The 14,430-nt window shown below is 43.2% G+C and overlaps 1 protein-coding gene across 1 annotated transcript in view; it reads left to right on the forward strand.

The window, feature by feature from the left end:
* Nucleotides 1-14,430, forward strand: part of SLC13A5 (solute carrier family 13 member 5) — a 65,103-nt gene that overhangs the window by 18,143 nt on the left and 32,530 nt on the right. Inside the window, exons 2-4 of the mRNA XM_066599612.1 lie at nucleotides 7,157-7,285; nucleotides 7,865-8,001; nucleotides 10,290-10,501. Of these exons, the coding sequence (XP_066455709.1) occupies nucleotides 7,157-7,285; nucleotides 7,865-8,001; nucleotides 10,290-10,501 (478 nt within the window). The remainder of the gene's footprint in view (nucleotides 1-7,156; nucleotides 7,286-7,864; nucleotides 8,002-10,289; nucleotides 10,502-14,430) is intronic.

Raw genomic sequence — 14,430 nt, forward strand, 5'->3', positions numbered from 1 at the left:
ATCTTTCTTTACTGGGGATTTTGCCCTATTAGCAACAATATTGAATCTGGTTACTTTAGAATAGGCTGGTTATAAGTATCTACTTTTCGGCTTTATTGAAGGCTTGTTGGTTAACCACTATCTTTGGGTGACCGTCTGTCTGCACAGACTGTGCTTTTAGACGACTGGTCTGGGTGATATTTGTCCACCCTCCAGGAATATTAGAGAGGGGTGCACGGTCCAAGAGCCCATACAGCATTACCTTCGGGCCTCGTGGTATCGTTCCATCCGTGTTACGCCAAGTGACGGCAGCCTTGCTCTTTTACATTAGCTAGGGTTATTGCACCCATTAGTACTACTCTTCCACAACAATAGGTTCCTGATGAAGTCAGTTCTCTGACGGAAACGCGTTGAACCAAGAACCAAATACGAATTAAATCACATTCGTGAACCAAGAACTAAATGCGCACTAAATTACATTTCGTGGAACAACTTATTCAGTTCTGGCATTCATCCAGGATTCCCCTCTGAGGAAAAATTTTTCATATCTATGAGTTGCTTTACCGCGGTTCCGGTTAAACCAAGAACCAAATACGAATTAAATTATATTCGTGAAACAACTCATACACCTCTGGCATTTGTCGAGGGTTCTCTTCTGAGAGATTTGTTATACATTTATGAGTTGCTCCACTACGGTTTCGGTCATTAACCCTGTACTACTGTTGGTTGGCACCAACGTATACCAATTTCGTATATAGGTGCCTTCCTTTTGTTACATGAGCTATCCACTCATATGGGGCTTTTTTCCTAGCATCTTTTTTTACTAGCTCAATATAGAGATGCCCTTGTATGTGTATGTTTGTCTATGTTATGTCGTGTCTTTAAGGCACGCTGAGGTTTTAAAATACTATTTAATAAAAGTTACGTTTTAGGAATACATTCAGTGAATAGTACTATAGCTCCATCCTAACATACAAATGGTATATGTAAATGTTATAGCCATCGGTCCTTCTCTCACTTCCCTCAGTTGCCAATCCTTGTCATAGGCATTACTGTTCCACATCTTCTTTGCAGCAGATGCCACACCTTTTCCCTAGCTGCTGCATCTGCTTTTTTGAGGCCCAGTGCACACAACCACCTTTCAGTCTATTTCTTATCCTGGCTCTTTCCAGGAAGTTTAAGGCACCCTCATCCAATGGGAAGTGCCAGAGGAATCGGTTCCTAGCGGTTCTGTGAAGGTATATCTGTATTCTGGTTGATTCTTGGTTTTGAAACTCTACCTGATGGTTCAATTTTCTAAATCCTTCCTGTCCTGACCTCAACCTGTAATACGGACTACTTTGCCTGAATGCTGCCTGTTCTGACCTTCTTCCTGTTAATCATGTTGATTGAACTCTGCCTGTTCTGACACGTACCAAAGGCCACATCCCTCACAAGGACCCCTTAAATCAGCCATCAAGGGTAGCCCAAAGCCAAAACAGTCAGTGACACAATGAGTCCACACCCACTGCATTACAGTAAACAATGGAGCTTCTAAATGGAAAAAGACTTTGGATGTTACAGGTTGTGTTCCTTCGGCAACAGCAGCGTAAATACAAAGTGGTTTATAGTACAACCTGCTTCTACAATAACAAGTTAACTTGTTCCATTTACTTCAGGGTCAGTTTATGTGGATGACATGTGTATCATTTTTGACTTCTTTAACTGTTTCAGGACCAGCTAATTGATGTGTATATTTTGAACTTTGAACTAGATTTTATTAATTTATTTTTGAATGTTTTTTTTCTTATAAATGGCCTTTCTAGATCTTTTGGCATGACATCTCATAGATTTCCTTCAGACTTCCTTTGGCTGATAGTTCTACACAAGTTTACCTTTAAATGGCTTGATATCAATTTGATGTCACTAGGTCAGAGGTTGATGTGTATAGGACACATGGAACAAGATAAAAGAGGCAGACATTACCCACTTGGCAGTAGAGGTGTATGATGTCAATTTCACTGAATTGTGTACTTTCCTTTGATATGGTGAAATTGACAGACAGGAACCACAGTGTAACTTAGTGGTCAGAACATTACCTGCTTAGCAGAAGAGGTCTACAACGTTGATTTTGCTAAATAATTTACTTTCTTTGATATGGTGAAATGGACAGCAAGAATCGCACTATGTCATTATGTCAAAAATTTTACTTGTACATTTATTAGTCTGTTTTGGCACAATGAGAGCATATGCCTCACTTGGTAGACAAGGGAGACAGGGGACCCCCATTGTATTGACAAATGTGAGTCCTAGAAGTAGCACCCTCAAGTACTAGACATTTATGTTATACTCTTTAAGATAGGGGACAAGAGGATAAGGGAGTAATAATACCTGCCATTCTTCCTTTGCCAATGTCCCCTGGATCTGCTAGTTCACATAGCCCCTCTTGATGGCCCTGCTCCTGTTACTACCTGGTGCACACTAAACATCAGTAGTCTCAAGCACTTCACACTGCTCTTATTGGCTAGCTCTGCTCATGCAAGCAGCACGTAGTGTGAAGTGACTAGACTACTAATGCACCACCAGTGCTAAGTGTGCACTGGGTAGTCTAAAAAGTATGGAGGCCATCTTGGAAGAACAAACAGGGGCCATGAGAATCTGTGGATTCAGGAAAGAATGGCACAAAAAAGAGTGACAGGTAATATTACTCCCCCCTCCTGGTCCTGGACAAATTTTGTCCCTTGAACAGAGGGTCACTTTAAATTGCCACCTTAATGATGAAAAAAAAAAAGGGACTAAGAACAGAGACGATTATCCAAGTGTCTCCAGCCTGTAATATACTTTACGGTTCTGTTTCTTTGAATATTGGAGAACAAGAAGCCAGCATTGATGGAATGTTTAGACAGGGCAATATTCGGGAATGGGCGACGGAATTCCCTTCCCCATCACTGTCCAGTGTAATAGGGCTTTTATAGCAGAATAGTCAGTTAATTATGTTCTGTAGGTTTGAGTTCGGTCACTAGCCTGCTACTTGTACTACATATAGACCAGTTATACGGTCTCCTGAATAAATAGATGGTTCTCAGTTGAGCAGGAAGCACACTATTGAAAAGAATGGATTCCATTGATTAATGTATCTTATCTGATTTACAGTATGTATCTTGGCTACAGCGATTTCATGATCATTTATTTGCATTTTAGCTGGGATACTTGCCACCTTCAGTATATAAACATTATATGAGCCAAGATATTCCACTCATACATTCGACTATGATTTAAAGCACACAACCTTATATTAAGTTGATGTATCTGGTCTTTATTATGTTTAATGCTAAACTAATTCACAAGTCCAATGTAGGCACCATGGTTGGTCAGGAAGAAGTGCCCTACAGGAAATAACAACAGAAATGGCAAAAAGCCAGCACAGCATTCTTTACATGTCACAGATTTTCAGTAAATTATTGCCTATAGCCGTAAATTAGTTAATGATACTTTTTATGTAGTGGCAATGTATTCTGCAGCACTTTACAAATCAGATGGTTAATGTACAGACAAAATCAGAGATTGCATATAGTATTAAACTACTGGAAAAAAGAATTTAAACAATAGGAGCGAGAACCCTGCTTCCAAGAGTTTACAATCTATGAGGAAATAGGGCTGACACAAGAGATAAAAGGTGCTTGTTCTCTACAATAGTCCAGCTATGCTTTAAATAAATAGTGTAGTTCACATAAAGCTGCAAGAGCTGGTCACAAGCCAATATCTATAAATACGCAAGTAAGAAATGCATTACAGTGTAGGGGTGAGGGGATCAGGTTTGGATGGAGTGTGAAGAAACGGGCAAATAGGGACGAGTGAGACTAGGAGATATGATATATATATATCTATTAAGGATGAGCGAGTATACTCGCTAAGGCACTACTCGTTCGAGTAATGTACCTTAGACGAGTATCTCCCTGCTCGTCCTTAAAGATTCGGGGGCCGCCGCGGGGCGGGGAGCTGCGGGGGAGAGCGGGGAAGAACGGAGGGGAGATCTCTCTCTCCCGCTCGCTCTCGCCTGCTCCCTGCCGCAACTCATCTGTCAGCCGCGGCGGTCCCCGAATCTTTATGGACGAGCAGGGAGATACTCGTCTAAGGTACATTACTCGAACGAGTAGTGCCTTAGCGAGTATACTCGCTCATCCTTAATATCTATAGAGATGTGTTTTTACGGCACATTTAAAACTGTTGGTATTGGGGAGCAACTTGATTCTCTGGGGTAGCACATTCCAGACAACTGAAACAGCTTGGGAAAAGTCTTGGGGATGGAAGTGGGACGTTCAAATTATGGTGACACATAGTCTAAGGTCATTAGGAGGATAGAGAGTATGGGTAGGATAGAAGACAGAGATGAGGGAGGAGATATAGGGCGGTGCAGCACTGTGGGGAGCTTTATGGTTGAGAGTGATGAGTTTAAATTGTATTTTATAGTAGAATGGCAACTGTTAGAGTGAATGGCATAGGCTGGATGAGCCTCGCTGTTGCATTCAAGATAGATTAGAGAGAAAGACAGATCAGTAGTGAGTTACTGAGAATGGATTAGGCCAACAATACATTTTTGCTATATTTACAGTAAGAAAAGAATGGATTTTCGGAATGTTTTTGAGGTGACATGAGTTAGCAAGTAATTGAATATAGGGAGTGAAGGAATGATCAGAGTCAAATATGACCCCAAAACAGTGGGTGTGCTGCTTGGGGGTTATGGTAGTATCATACACTGAGATGGAAATATCAAGTTTAGGTTGGTTAGCAGATGGAGGAAACATAAGAAGTTCAGTTCAGTTTTTGAAAGATTCAGTTTCAGATAGAGAAAGAGCATAATAAAAGGCACAGCGGACAGAAAATCACTGGTGGTTTGCAGTTGTGACGTGTGATGTCTCAGGAAGAGGTGTGTAATTAGGTGTCATTGGCATAGAGATGTTACTGAAAGCCAAATAATGGATGGAAAAGAAAGTTGGAAAATAATAGAGGACTTAGGACTGAACCCTGAGGAACTCCAACAAGCAATGGGAAGAGGAGAAGTAGAGTCGGCAAATGATACACTGAATATGTGGTCAGGAGAGGTAGGGGGAAAATCCAGAGAGCAATGTCCTTAAGGCTTATAGAGTGGAGCATCCTGAGAAGCAGTTGATCTACAGTGTCAAATGTTGCAGAATGTGATTGTTCTCAGCAAGAGAAACGACGTAATAAATGTTGCAGAGAGATGCAGAAGAAGCAGTAGAGAGTAATTGGCGTTAGATTTTGTCATCAGGAGATCATTTGACACTTGTATAGGTGGCTTCTGTAGAATGTAGAGTACAAAAAGACCAATATCCTGTATTTGGCTTCTGAACTTTTACGAGATGCTCTCGGTGAGCTCTTATTTTTATTTCTTTACTAAAAAACACGGAGCTATAGGGCAATAGGAAGAAACAGTATTGATATTATAAAATTAAAAGGGTATTCCTATATCAGCCAAACATGACTGAGATGTGAATACCATACTAGCCTGTAAACTCTGGCCACTGTTGGCCAGAATTATGGAAACAAAGAAGAAGATACGGTAGGAGTTAAAGGGGTTGTCTCGAGGAAGCAGTGAATTATTTTTTTTGCCCAGTCCCCCTTATTAAGCATACATTACTAATCACCCATGTAAATGACTTTTATAGCCGGTTTCTACTTACAGTTCCAGCAACTTATAAAAAGTTTCCCCAAGATGGCCGCCGGCTCTTTTCCCATCGCTTGCTGTAGCCCGACATGCGCGCTCCCGAGACGCTACCAGCTGTGTCTCCCTGACAACCAGACGCCCCGCAGCCGCCGACCGGACCCACCGCGGCCGCCGACCACGGCACACGCTCTTGGGCCACAGTCACCCACCGCCAGGCAGCAGGTAACCGGCACTAGGCCCCGGCTCCCCCGCGCTAGGCCCCGGCTCCCCCGTGTTAGGCCCCGGCTCCCCCGCGCTAGGCCCCGGCTCCCCAGCGCTAGGTCCCGGGGCCCAGCGCTAGGCTCCGGGGCCCAGCGGTAGGCTCCGGGGCCACAGCGGTAGGCCCCGGGGCCCAGCGGTAGGCTCCGGGGCCACAGCGGCAGTCCGTCACTCGTCACCCCCGTCAGTCCGTCACCCATCACTTACCTGGGCGGCTGGGCGGCACGGCTGGGCTGGGCTGGGCGGCTCTGCTGGGCGGCTGGGTGGCACGGCTGGGCGGCTGAAGTTTCTGCACCTTCCTCTAAGAGAGGATGGTAGCAGAATGGCCGCTCCAGCGCGCTCCCGAGAAGCTACAGCTCGTCTGCGCATGCGCAGAAGAGCTGTAGCGGGGAGCACACTGAAGCAGCTCGTGCTCAGAGCAGAAGACCGGACTGCGCAAGCGCGTCTAAAAAAGCAAGCCGCCAGCGAAATTAGACGGAACCATGGAGACGAGCACACTAGCAACGGAGCAGGTAAGTGAATAACTTCTGTATGGCTCATAATTAATGCACAATGTACATTACAAAGTGCATTAATATGGCCATACGGAAGTGTATAACCCCACTTGATTTCGCGAGACAACCCCTTTAAGGTAACAGTGGAGCACAGTATGTAAAATTGTTTCTATAGCTTCTGAGATACAGAAACAACACAGCTGGCTATACAATGTTGTTTCCTCAACTCTCATGCACTTGTAGAAGCATTAAGGATAGAGCATAGGGCAGCCAGTTCATTTCTTTCCACAATCCACTGGTGACTGCATGACAACTTAACCAGGGCTGTACAGTCACTCCATATGGGTGAAATTTGAAGGTATGATCAACAGCATCAGCTGGAAATATTACAACATGGGTTATATTAGTAAGTTAATTGAACTATAGTAACGATAAATAACGGAAACTTTGTAACAACTGATCAGTCCCTATAATGACTGGATTCTCTTTTCATATACCTGTATTGGTTGGATTCCACAATTTCAAAAGACCATTACTGTTTCATCTTCCATGCTATAGTCCAACTATTCAAATACTTAACTTACTACCAGATATATGAGTATAAAATGGCCTTTCATATATATATGGATTTTGGTGCAGATTTTTCTGCATGGTGGATTATTCTGCTTTTTGTAGTAGAATATTCCAGTTTGTGTGACAGCATCCTCAGATTTACAGTATTTAGATGTTTCTTTAAGAGCACATATTCATTCTCTTCCAGGAAGCCAGTTGTGCCTACTCAATAATCCTCATGGCTGTATACTGGTGTACGGAGGTCATACCCCTTGCAGTCACTGCTCTGCTGCCAGTCCTCTTGTTCCCGATGTTTGGTATTCTGGAATCGAAGCAGGTAAACAGTTTACCGCCTTTCATGTCTCAAAGTAAACTTTTCCATTCCATTTGTATTGAGGTGATTCTATGAAATGTCGTCATCCTTTTGTTTTTACTAATTTCATTGTAATTTAAGCAATTGATAAAACATAAACAGAATAGTTGGCAGCCATTTTTGACGACAAATAATTTACACCAGGATCACAAATTATCTGCTATCCGGGGAATAATCTACACCGCTGAGATGCCCACAAATCCCGAGAAATGGAGTCCTGTGTCCCCCATCCTCCTCAATGCAGGATAACCGCCCTCCCCACAGTGAGGAAAAGACTGAATGGAGCACTGATGCTTCACTTACTTTCAATGAGACTGCGGGTATAGCGGAAGGGCAAGTGCTTGGGTAGTTCCGTCAGCCCCACTGAAATTCATGGAGCGCCAGCAGTGCATGATTGGCCAGCGTTTCACTCATTCTGACATCACTGTGGGGGAAAAAATGATCTCACAATTACAGGCAGAGAGGGACACAAGACCACTGTGCTCAAGATTGGGGAGTGGGGTCCATAATTTGAAGTGACAGTAACCAGTGTGATTTTCCTAGGTTTGTATGCAGTACCTGAAGGACACGAACATGTTGTTTGTTGGAGGATTAATAGTAGCAGTAGCTGTGGAGCACTGGAACCTACATAAGAGAATTGCACTGAAGGTTCTCCTCATCGTTGGCGTTAGACCTCCCTTGTAAGAGCCGTCCTTTGTTCTTTTTCTTGGAGGTCATTAATCTGTTTATGTAAAAAACAAATGGTTATTTTCATACCAGTTACATGTACTCATTTGTACTTTCTTTGTCTTGCTGTAGAAGTTCTATTCCATTCTCAAGGTCATCAGAGAGGGCAATTATTTTAAATACGTTTCACTTATAGAATTAAGTCCATATTTTGATGCTCCAGAGCGATTCATGGCTAATAAAGATGAGCGAACACCAAAATGTTCAGGTTCGCGTTATTCGAAACGAACTTCCCGCGATGTTTGGGTGTTCGTTTCGAATAACGAACCCCATTGAAGTCAATGGGCGACCGGAACATTTTTGTATTTCACCGATGCTCGCTAAGGTTTTCATGTGTGAAAATCTTGGCAATTCAAGAAAATGATGGGAACGACACAGCAAGTTCTCCTCTGCCACAGCTGTAACAGCTGTGGCAGAGAAGAACGATGTTAGCCCATTGAATTCAATGGAGCCGTCAATACAGCCGACTCCACTGAATGCAATGGGCTGCCGGCGATCGCGGGATGAATTGTCGGAAAGGGGTTCATGAATTCATGAATGGGTGTGAGTGAGGGCTGGCCTCTGATTGGTCAGGCTGTGACCATTCAGAGGCATCTTATTCAGCAGGCGGGGATTTTAAATCCCCGGCTGCTGAATACTACTCACAGCTGTTCAGAGCAGTTCAGGAGAACTGCAGCCTGCCGCGCTGAACTCTGTCTGCCGGCACCAGGTGAGTATATATATATTTTTTATTTTTACACATTTCTGGATGAATTGCAGGAAAGGGCTTATATATTTAACCCCTTTCCGACAATTCATCCCGCGATCGCCGGCAGCCCATTGCATTCAGTGGAGTCGGCTGTATTGCCGGTTCCATTGAATTCAATGGGCAAACATCGTTCTTCTCTGTCACAGCTGTTACAGCTGTGGCAGAGAAGAAGGATTTGTCTTCTATATGTTCTCAATGGGGTTGGCGCTGCTGCCGCCGGCCCCATTGAGCGCATATAGAAAAGATTTCTCAGGGAAGAAAGTTAAAGTAACCCGAACATCCGAACATCATGTGGTGTTCGTTACGAATAACGAACATCCCGAACACCCTAATATTCGCCCGAGCATCAAGCTCGGACGAGTACGTTCGCTCATCTCTAATGGCTAACATAAAATATATATCAAGTTTAAAGACTTTTGTTAACCAAGTGAATTGGACTGAACTGCAATACCAGACACAGTCATTTCGAAATGCATGGCGCTGTGCATGATAAACAATGAAGGGACATGGAGCTCGCTGGATCACTGCTGCCCTTTTAGTCAGATAATCAGCAAGTATGACAGGAGTTAGACCTTCACCAGATGGTTATTGATGACCTATCCTAAAGATAGGCCATCGATATAGGGTCATTCAAAAAGAATGCTGAAATAGTAAAGCTGATTTCTACATACAGTATATGCCTTGACATACAACAGCCAAAATAACACATGTTCGATGTGAGCGCTGTTGGTGAGGCTAGATGACCTAAAACAACACATCTCTGCTAAAGTGACAGCGGATATGTTGGGACATCTCTGGGCAGAAATGAATTACCAACTTGACATCTGCTGTGTCAGCAACAATGCCCACATCGAACATCTGTAAGGTGCAATAAAAACTTGAAGAGTTCTTCTATCTTTTCAGATTATTCTGCCTGTTGTATGTCAATTCATGCATGAGTAAATCAACTTGACTTTTGCACTATTCTTCTTGAATCACCCTGTATTAGAGTCGAAGAAAAGCCAATTAAGATGGAGAGATCTTAAGATACAAACAGGAAATCCTGATGAGGAACTCAGAAATGGGGCTGCATGTCCAAGACAAGGGTCACGCATGCGTTCTTTTGCACCAGTGCAAATGATTCTGAGCTGATTGCATTCATTTGCACCAGCTTTTTAATTCATTACCCACTGACCACAAATCAATAAATTTGATTATGACGTACCTGATAAACATTTTAGTATTAGTTTGAGCCCCATAACATTGAAATCTTTTGGCATATTTGTTATGGATTTTGAGAATGTCAACAGAATCCTGAATACAGCTTTGGATGTAACTCAGCATTACCGCATTATAACTAAAGTAATGTCAATGTTACCCAATCTTACATATAGAGTACAGTCGGATAAACTGTAAATTCATGTACTTACACCATAATTCATTTGCTCAATTAGAGCAGGCCAGTCGGAGGAGTGTTTTTCTTACTGACATTTATTTCCTCTGAATTACTCACAGATTAATGTTGGGGTTCATGGGAGTCACCGCCTTCCTGTCTATGTGGATTAGTAATACAGCAACCACAGCCATGATGGTCCCTATTGTTAAAGCGGTCTTAAGTCAGCTCAGTAGCACAAAGCAGGATACTACCATTTTGGATTCAGAAGGACAGACAAATCCAGGAATGCAACTGTATGAAAAGAATGCCATTGCCATGACTGATGTGCAAGGTGAGAACAGCAATTAGACTGCCATTTACTGCAAGAAATTAACTTAGTTGTCTAACAAGGTAATACAAGTATAATCTCCTAGCATGGCTTCTGCAGCTAATGCGCACTTTCAATACATAGATTTTAGCCTTTCTCATCCTTAACATAATCAAGTAATAATTCAATTATTAATGTGGTGATTAGTAACGAGTCATCACATTTATTCAGAGTTGTCATAAATGTTCATTGCTTTATATAGTCTCCAGCCTCTATCACAGCTCGGGAAGTGTCAGGAACAACTACACACAATGAACTGTTTTGTGATGACAGATTTCCGGTAAATTTTGTAATAAAATACTTATAAATCAACATTTAACCCTTTCAACTTCAATGACTGACCTGTTCCGACATCATGAAATTCCTCTATAGCTCCGATGTCGGAACAGGCCCGCCACTGCAGTGCAGGAGTGCATCTGCACCCGCTCGTCAGGCACATCAAGTGCAGATGCACTCCTGCACTGGTCCTCATCGAGGACCCCCAAGGAGAAGAAAGAAAGGGTTTCTAAACCTTTCTGCCTTCTCTTTTACACATTACATAGTGTTCAATTAGCGCTATGTAATGCAGAGAGAATGCGGAAGTAACACTTCCGCATTCCGCCCAGCAATCATGTGACCGCCGGGAGCCTCTTGATCTCAGCTGTCACTCACAGCCTAGGTCGGGAGTATGAAAAGAGAATGAGGAAGTGTTACTTCCACATTCTGCCCGGCGGTCATGTGACCGCCGGCACCCTCCTGATCTCGGCTATCGGTCACAGCCAAAATCAGGAGGGTGAAGAGAGAGTGCACTGCATTCCCCCGGCGATCATGCGATCATCTTTTGGAGATCAGGAGGGTGAAGGGACAATGTCATTCTCCCCAGCTCCAAATAAATTGGAGCTGGGGAGAATGGAGGAAAAAAATTGGATTGGAAAGGGTTAAGCCATAACAAATCAGATGTTTCCAACTCACAGAGCAGAAAAAAGACAGTAATAATGATATTTTACATGACATTTGGACAGGAATCACAAATGCAGTTTATGGTGAAGTTTTTAAAATAAGATGGATTCAACGTGAAGTAAATGCTTTAGTTTTTCTTATACTTTTCCTTCCTTTGGATTCACTGTTGGCTCCAGCTCCCCCAACTGCTTTTAAAACTGCATATGTGATTGCAGCCTTAGGCCTCTTTCATACAAGCATTGCGATTTTCGGTAGCTAAAGTCGCGGCTAAATCTCACATTTTTTTGCTTATTCACACTGCCGGGTGCAGCGTATATTTGTCACAGCTTGGAACTCCTTTGGCCGGCAGAAGTTCTTCAACTGGCTCAATAGAGCCAGCTAACATAGCTTAGCAGTGCTAGCTGCTGCTAAACTCCCTCCCCCTCCCTTTTCCGGCAGGTCCCATATGCTTCTATGGGAGCTGCCGGCTGATCGCGGCCAAAAGATAGGGCAAACATCGGCCAGCGTATTTGGCCACGATATCCTATCTTTGCCGGCCGCAATGTTTAGACGAAGCTGAAAATTGGACATCTGAGCGAATACATAAGGATCCAATAGTTCAGATGGTCACGATTTTCACCCGATATGTTATTGCAGCAAAATAGCCACGATAAAACGCTTGTGTGAATAAGGCTTTAGGTCTGTGAAACACACGCGTATTTGAGGAGCATTTTACACGCGCAATACACAGTAAATAGAACCCATTGATTTAAATGGGTACAATCACATAAGGGTATTTTGCGCTCACATTTCATTTGCACAAGAAATAAACAGCATGGTTTAATTTCCTGCGCATTTGCGCACAAAAATTGCAAATAATGAACTAATCGACTTAATTGCCCTTTGCAATCAATAGGAGAAAGCTTGCATGTTTTTTGGCATGCGCAAATGCACACGACTTGCACGTGTAAAAAATAAAGTAGTGCCCCCTATTGGAAGGCAGCATTCCTTCGAGCCAAAGTTAGACTCTTTATACAAGCCTTGTAACAATGACTGGAAATTAACCTTTTCCAATCCACTGTCTGACGTCTTCCAACATTCTGATTGAAGCCTGTGCAGCTCTAATGTCTGAAGACGTCCGGCAAGGTATTCTTTCTGTATATTGCCGGCCGCTCTGTTGTCGGGGGCCTTTCCGGCATGTCACATACTGCAGTACTGGCTCTAGCCAGCAGATTGTGCCATTGTAAAATGGCAGAAAGGGAAATCCCCCTAGGAAACCCTGAATCCAAAATTGGATTGCAAAGGGTTAAAAGCAAATTCAAACTCCATGCACAGACAGCTGTTTCGGGGCCGTTTGCTCTTCATCAGAGTAGCGTAGGAGTCTGGCTTTGCTAGTGAGAGGCCTGTGACAGGGGTCAAAAACGCTATATTTTCTCCTTATGGAGAGCACCTAGACGGTGAGTGAGGAGACTCAAAAGGTGGCACTCTGAAGGTATTATTCCATCTCCCTTATTTGCATATTACACAGAGGAGCATGAATGGCCTTTTGAGTCTCCACACTCACCGTATAGGTGCTCTCCATAAAAAGAAAAGGTAGCGTTTCTGACCCCCATCACAGGCCTCTCACCAGGAAGCCAGACTCCTACTGCACACTGTATTTGACCAATAGTTATCCGTGTAAAGCTACCCTTACATATAGTGATGTAAAACACTGACCATAATACAGTCGTGGGAATGGGGACTAATTCTCAATAAAATACTGTAAAAAGTCACCAATTAACTAGAACTAGAACATCTGCTGAGTGTGGAAACAAACAATATTCTATTTCCCTTACATGCAAAATACAGATATTCCCAGAATTTATAATGTTAAGAACGTGGAAATATTTTCTTTGGTTATCTATTGTTATTTTTAAGAGTTTATATTGACTTAAGAAATAAGACATTTGTATTTCAGTCATTTCTGGTATACTTAGTGTAAATTTACTTATTTAACTTCACCAATTAAACATTGACATTAAGACTCTCCTAAAAGGTAATCTGAGAGTCTTCTCACTTCTGGACTTTTGAACTTTTGAACCACTGCCGAATGCTGATTTACATGAATGATGCTCATGTGTATGGGCTGCATTTCAGAAACCAATGACTATACAAATAATGGTGCAAATGTATCAATGTTCAAAACAGGGCTGGATCAGACTATACAATTTCTTTTTTTTTTTACCCCATTATCATGATGTAGAGGTACCAAATATAGATGAGCGAGTATATTCGCTAAAGGCAATTGCTCGAGCGAGCATTGCCTTTAGCGAGTATCTCCCCCGCTCGAGACAGAAGGTTCGGGCGCCGGCAGTGGGCACGGAACTGCGGGGGAGAGCGGGGCGGAACGGAGGGGAGATCTTTCTGTCCCTCTCTCCCCCTTGCTCCCTTCTGCTGACAGCTGCTACTCACCGCTCCCCCACACCGGCACCCGAACCTTCTATCTCGAGCGGGGGAGATACTCGCTAAAGGCAAAGCTCGCTTGAGCAATTGCCTTTAGCGAGTATATTCGCTCATCTCTAGTACCAAACTATTTTTGCTCTACATATTTTTAAATTGTAATGTAGGGGTGGATCTTAAATGGGTTTTCCAGAAACAACTATTGACAACCTATCCTCAGAATAGGTTAGCAATGGTTAATCAACGGGTACCTCCTGCTTGGGATTCTCGGCAATTAGCTGATCTTTCGGCCCACTTTATGCCAGTGCAATGAGAGTGGACCCCATCATCGAAGAAGGTAGTAGAAGTGCCATAGCCAACTCTACTCCTATTAAAATCAATGGAAATTGAAGCCTCCTATTACATTCCGTATCCAACCCTAGTGTCAGAGGCAGAAGTGTAATAAGTAGAGATGAGCGAACGTACTCGGACGAAAAGATTCGGGGGGCGCCGGGGGTGAGCGGGGGGGTTGCAGAGGGGAGTGTGGGGGCGGGAGA

The sequence above is a fragment of the Eleutherodactylus coqui genome, chromosome 4 (genome assembly GCF_035609145.1).
Source record: "Eleutherodactylus coqui strain aEleCoq1 chromosome 4, aEleCoq1.hap1, whole genome shotgun sequence".
In the NCBI taxonomy this organism is placed as follows: Eukaryota; Metazoa; Chordata; class Amphibia; order Anura; family Eleutherodactylidae; genus Eleutherodactylus; species Eleutherodactylus coqui.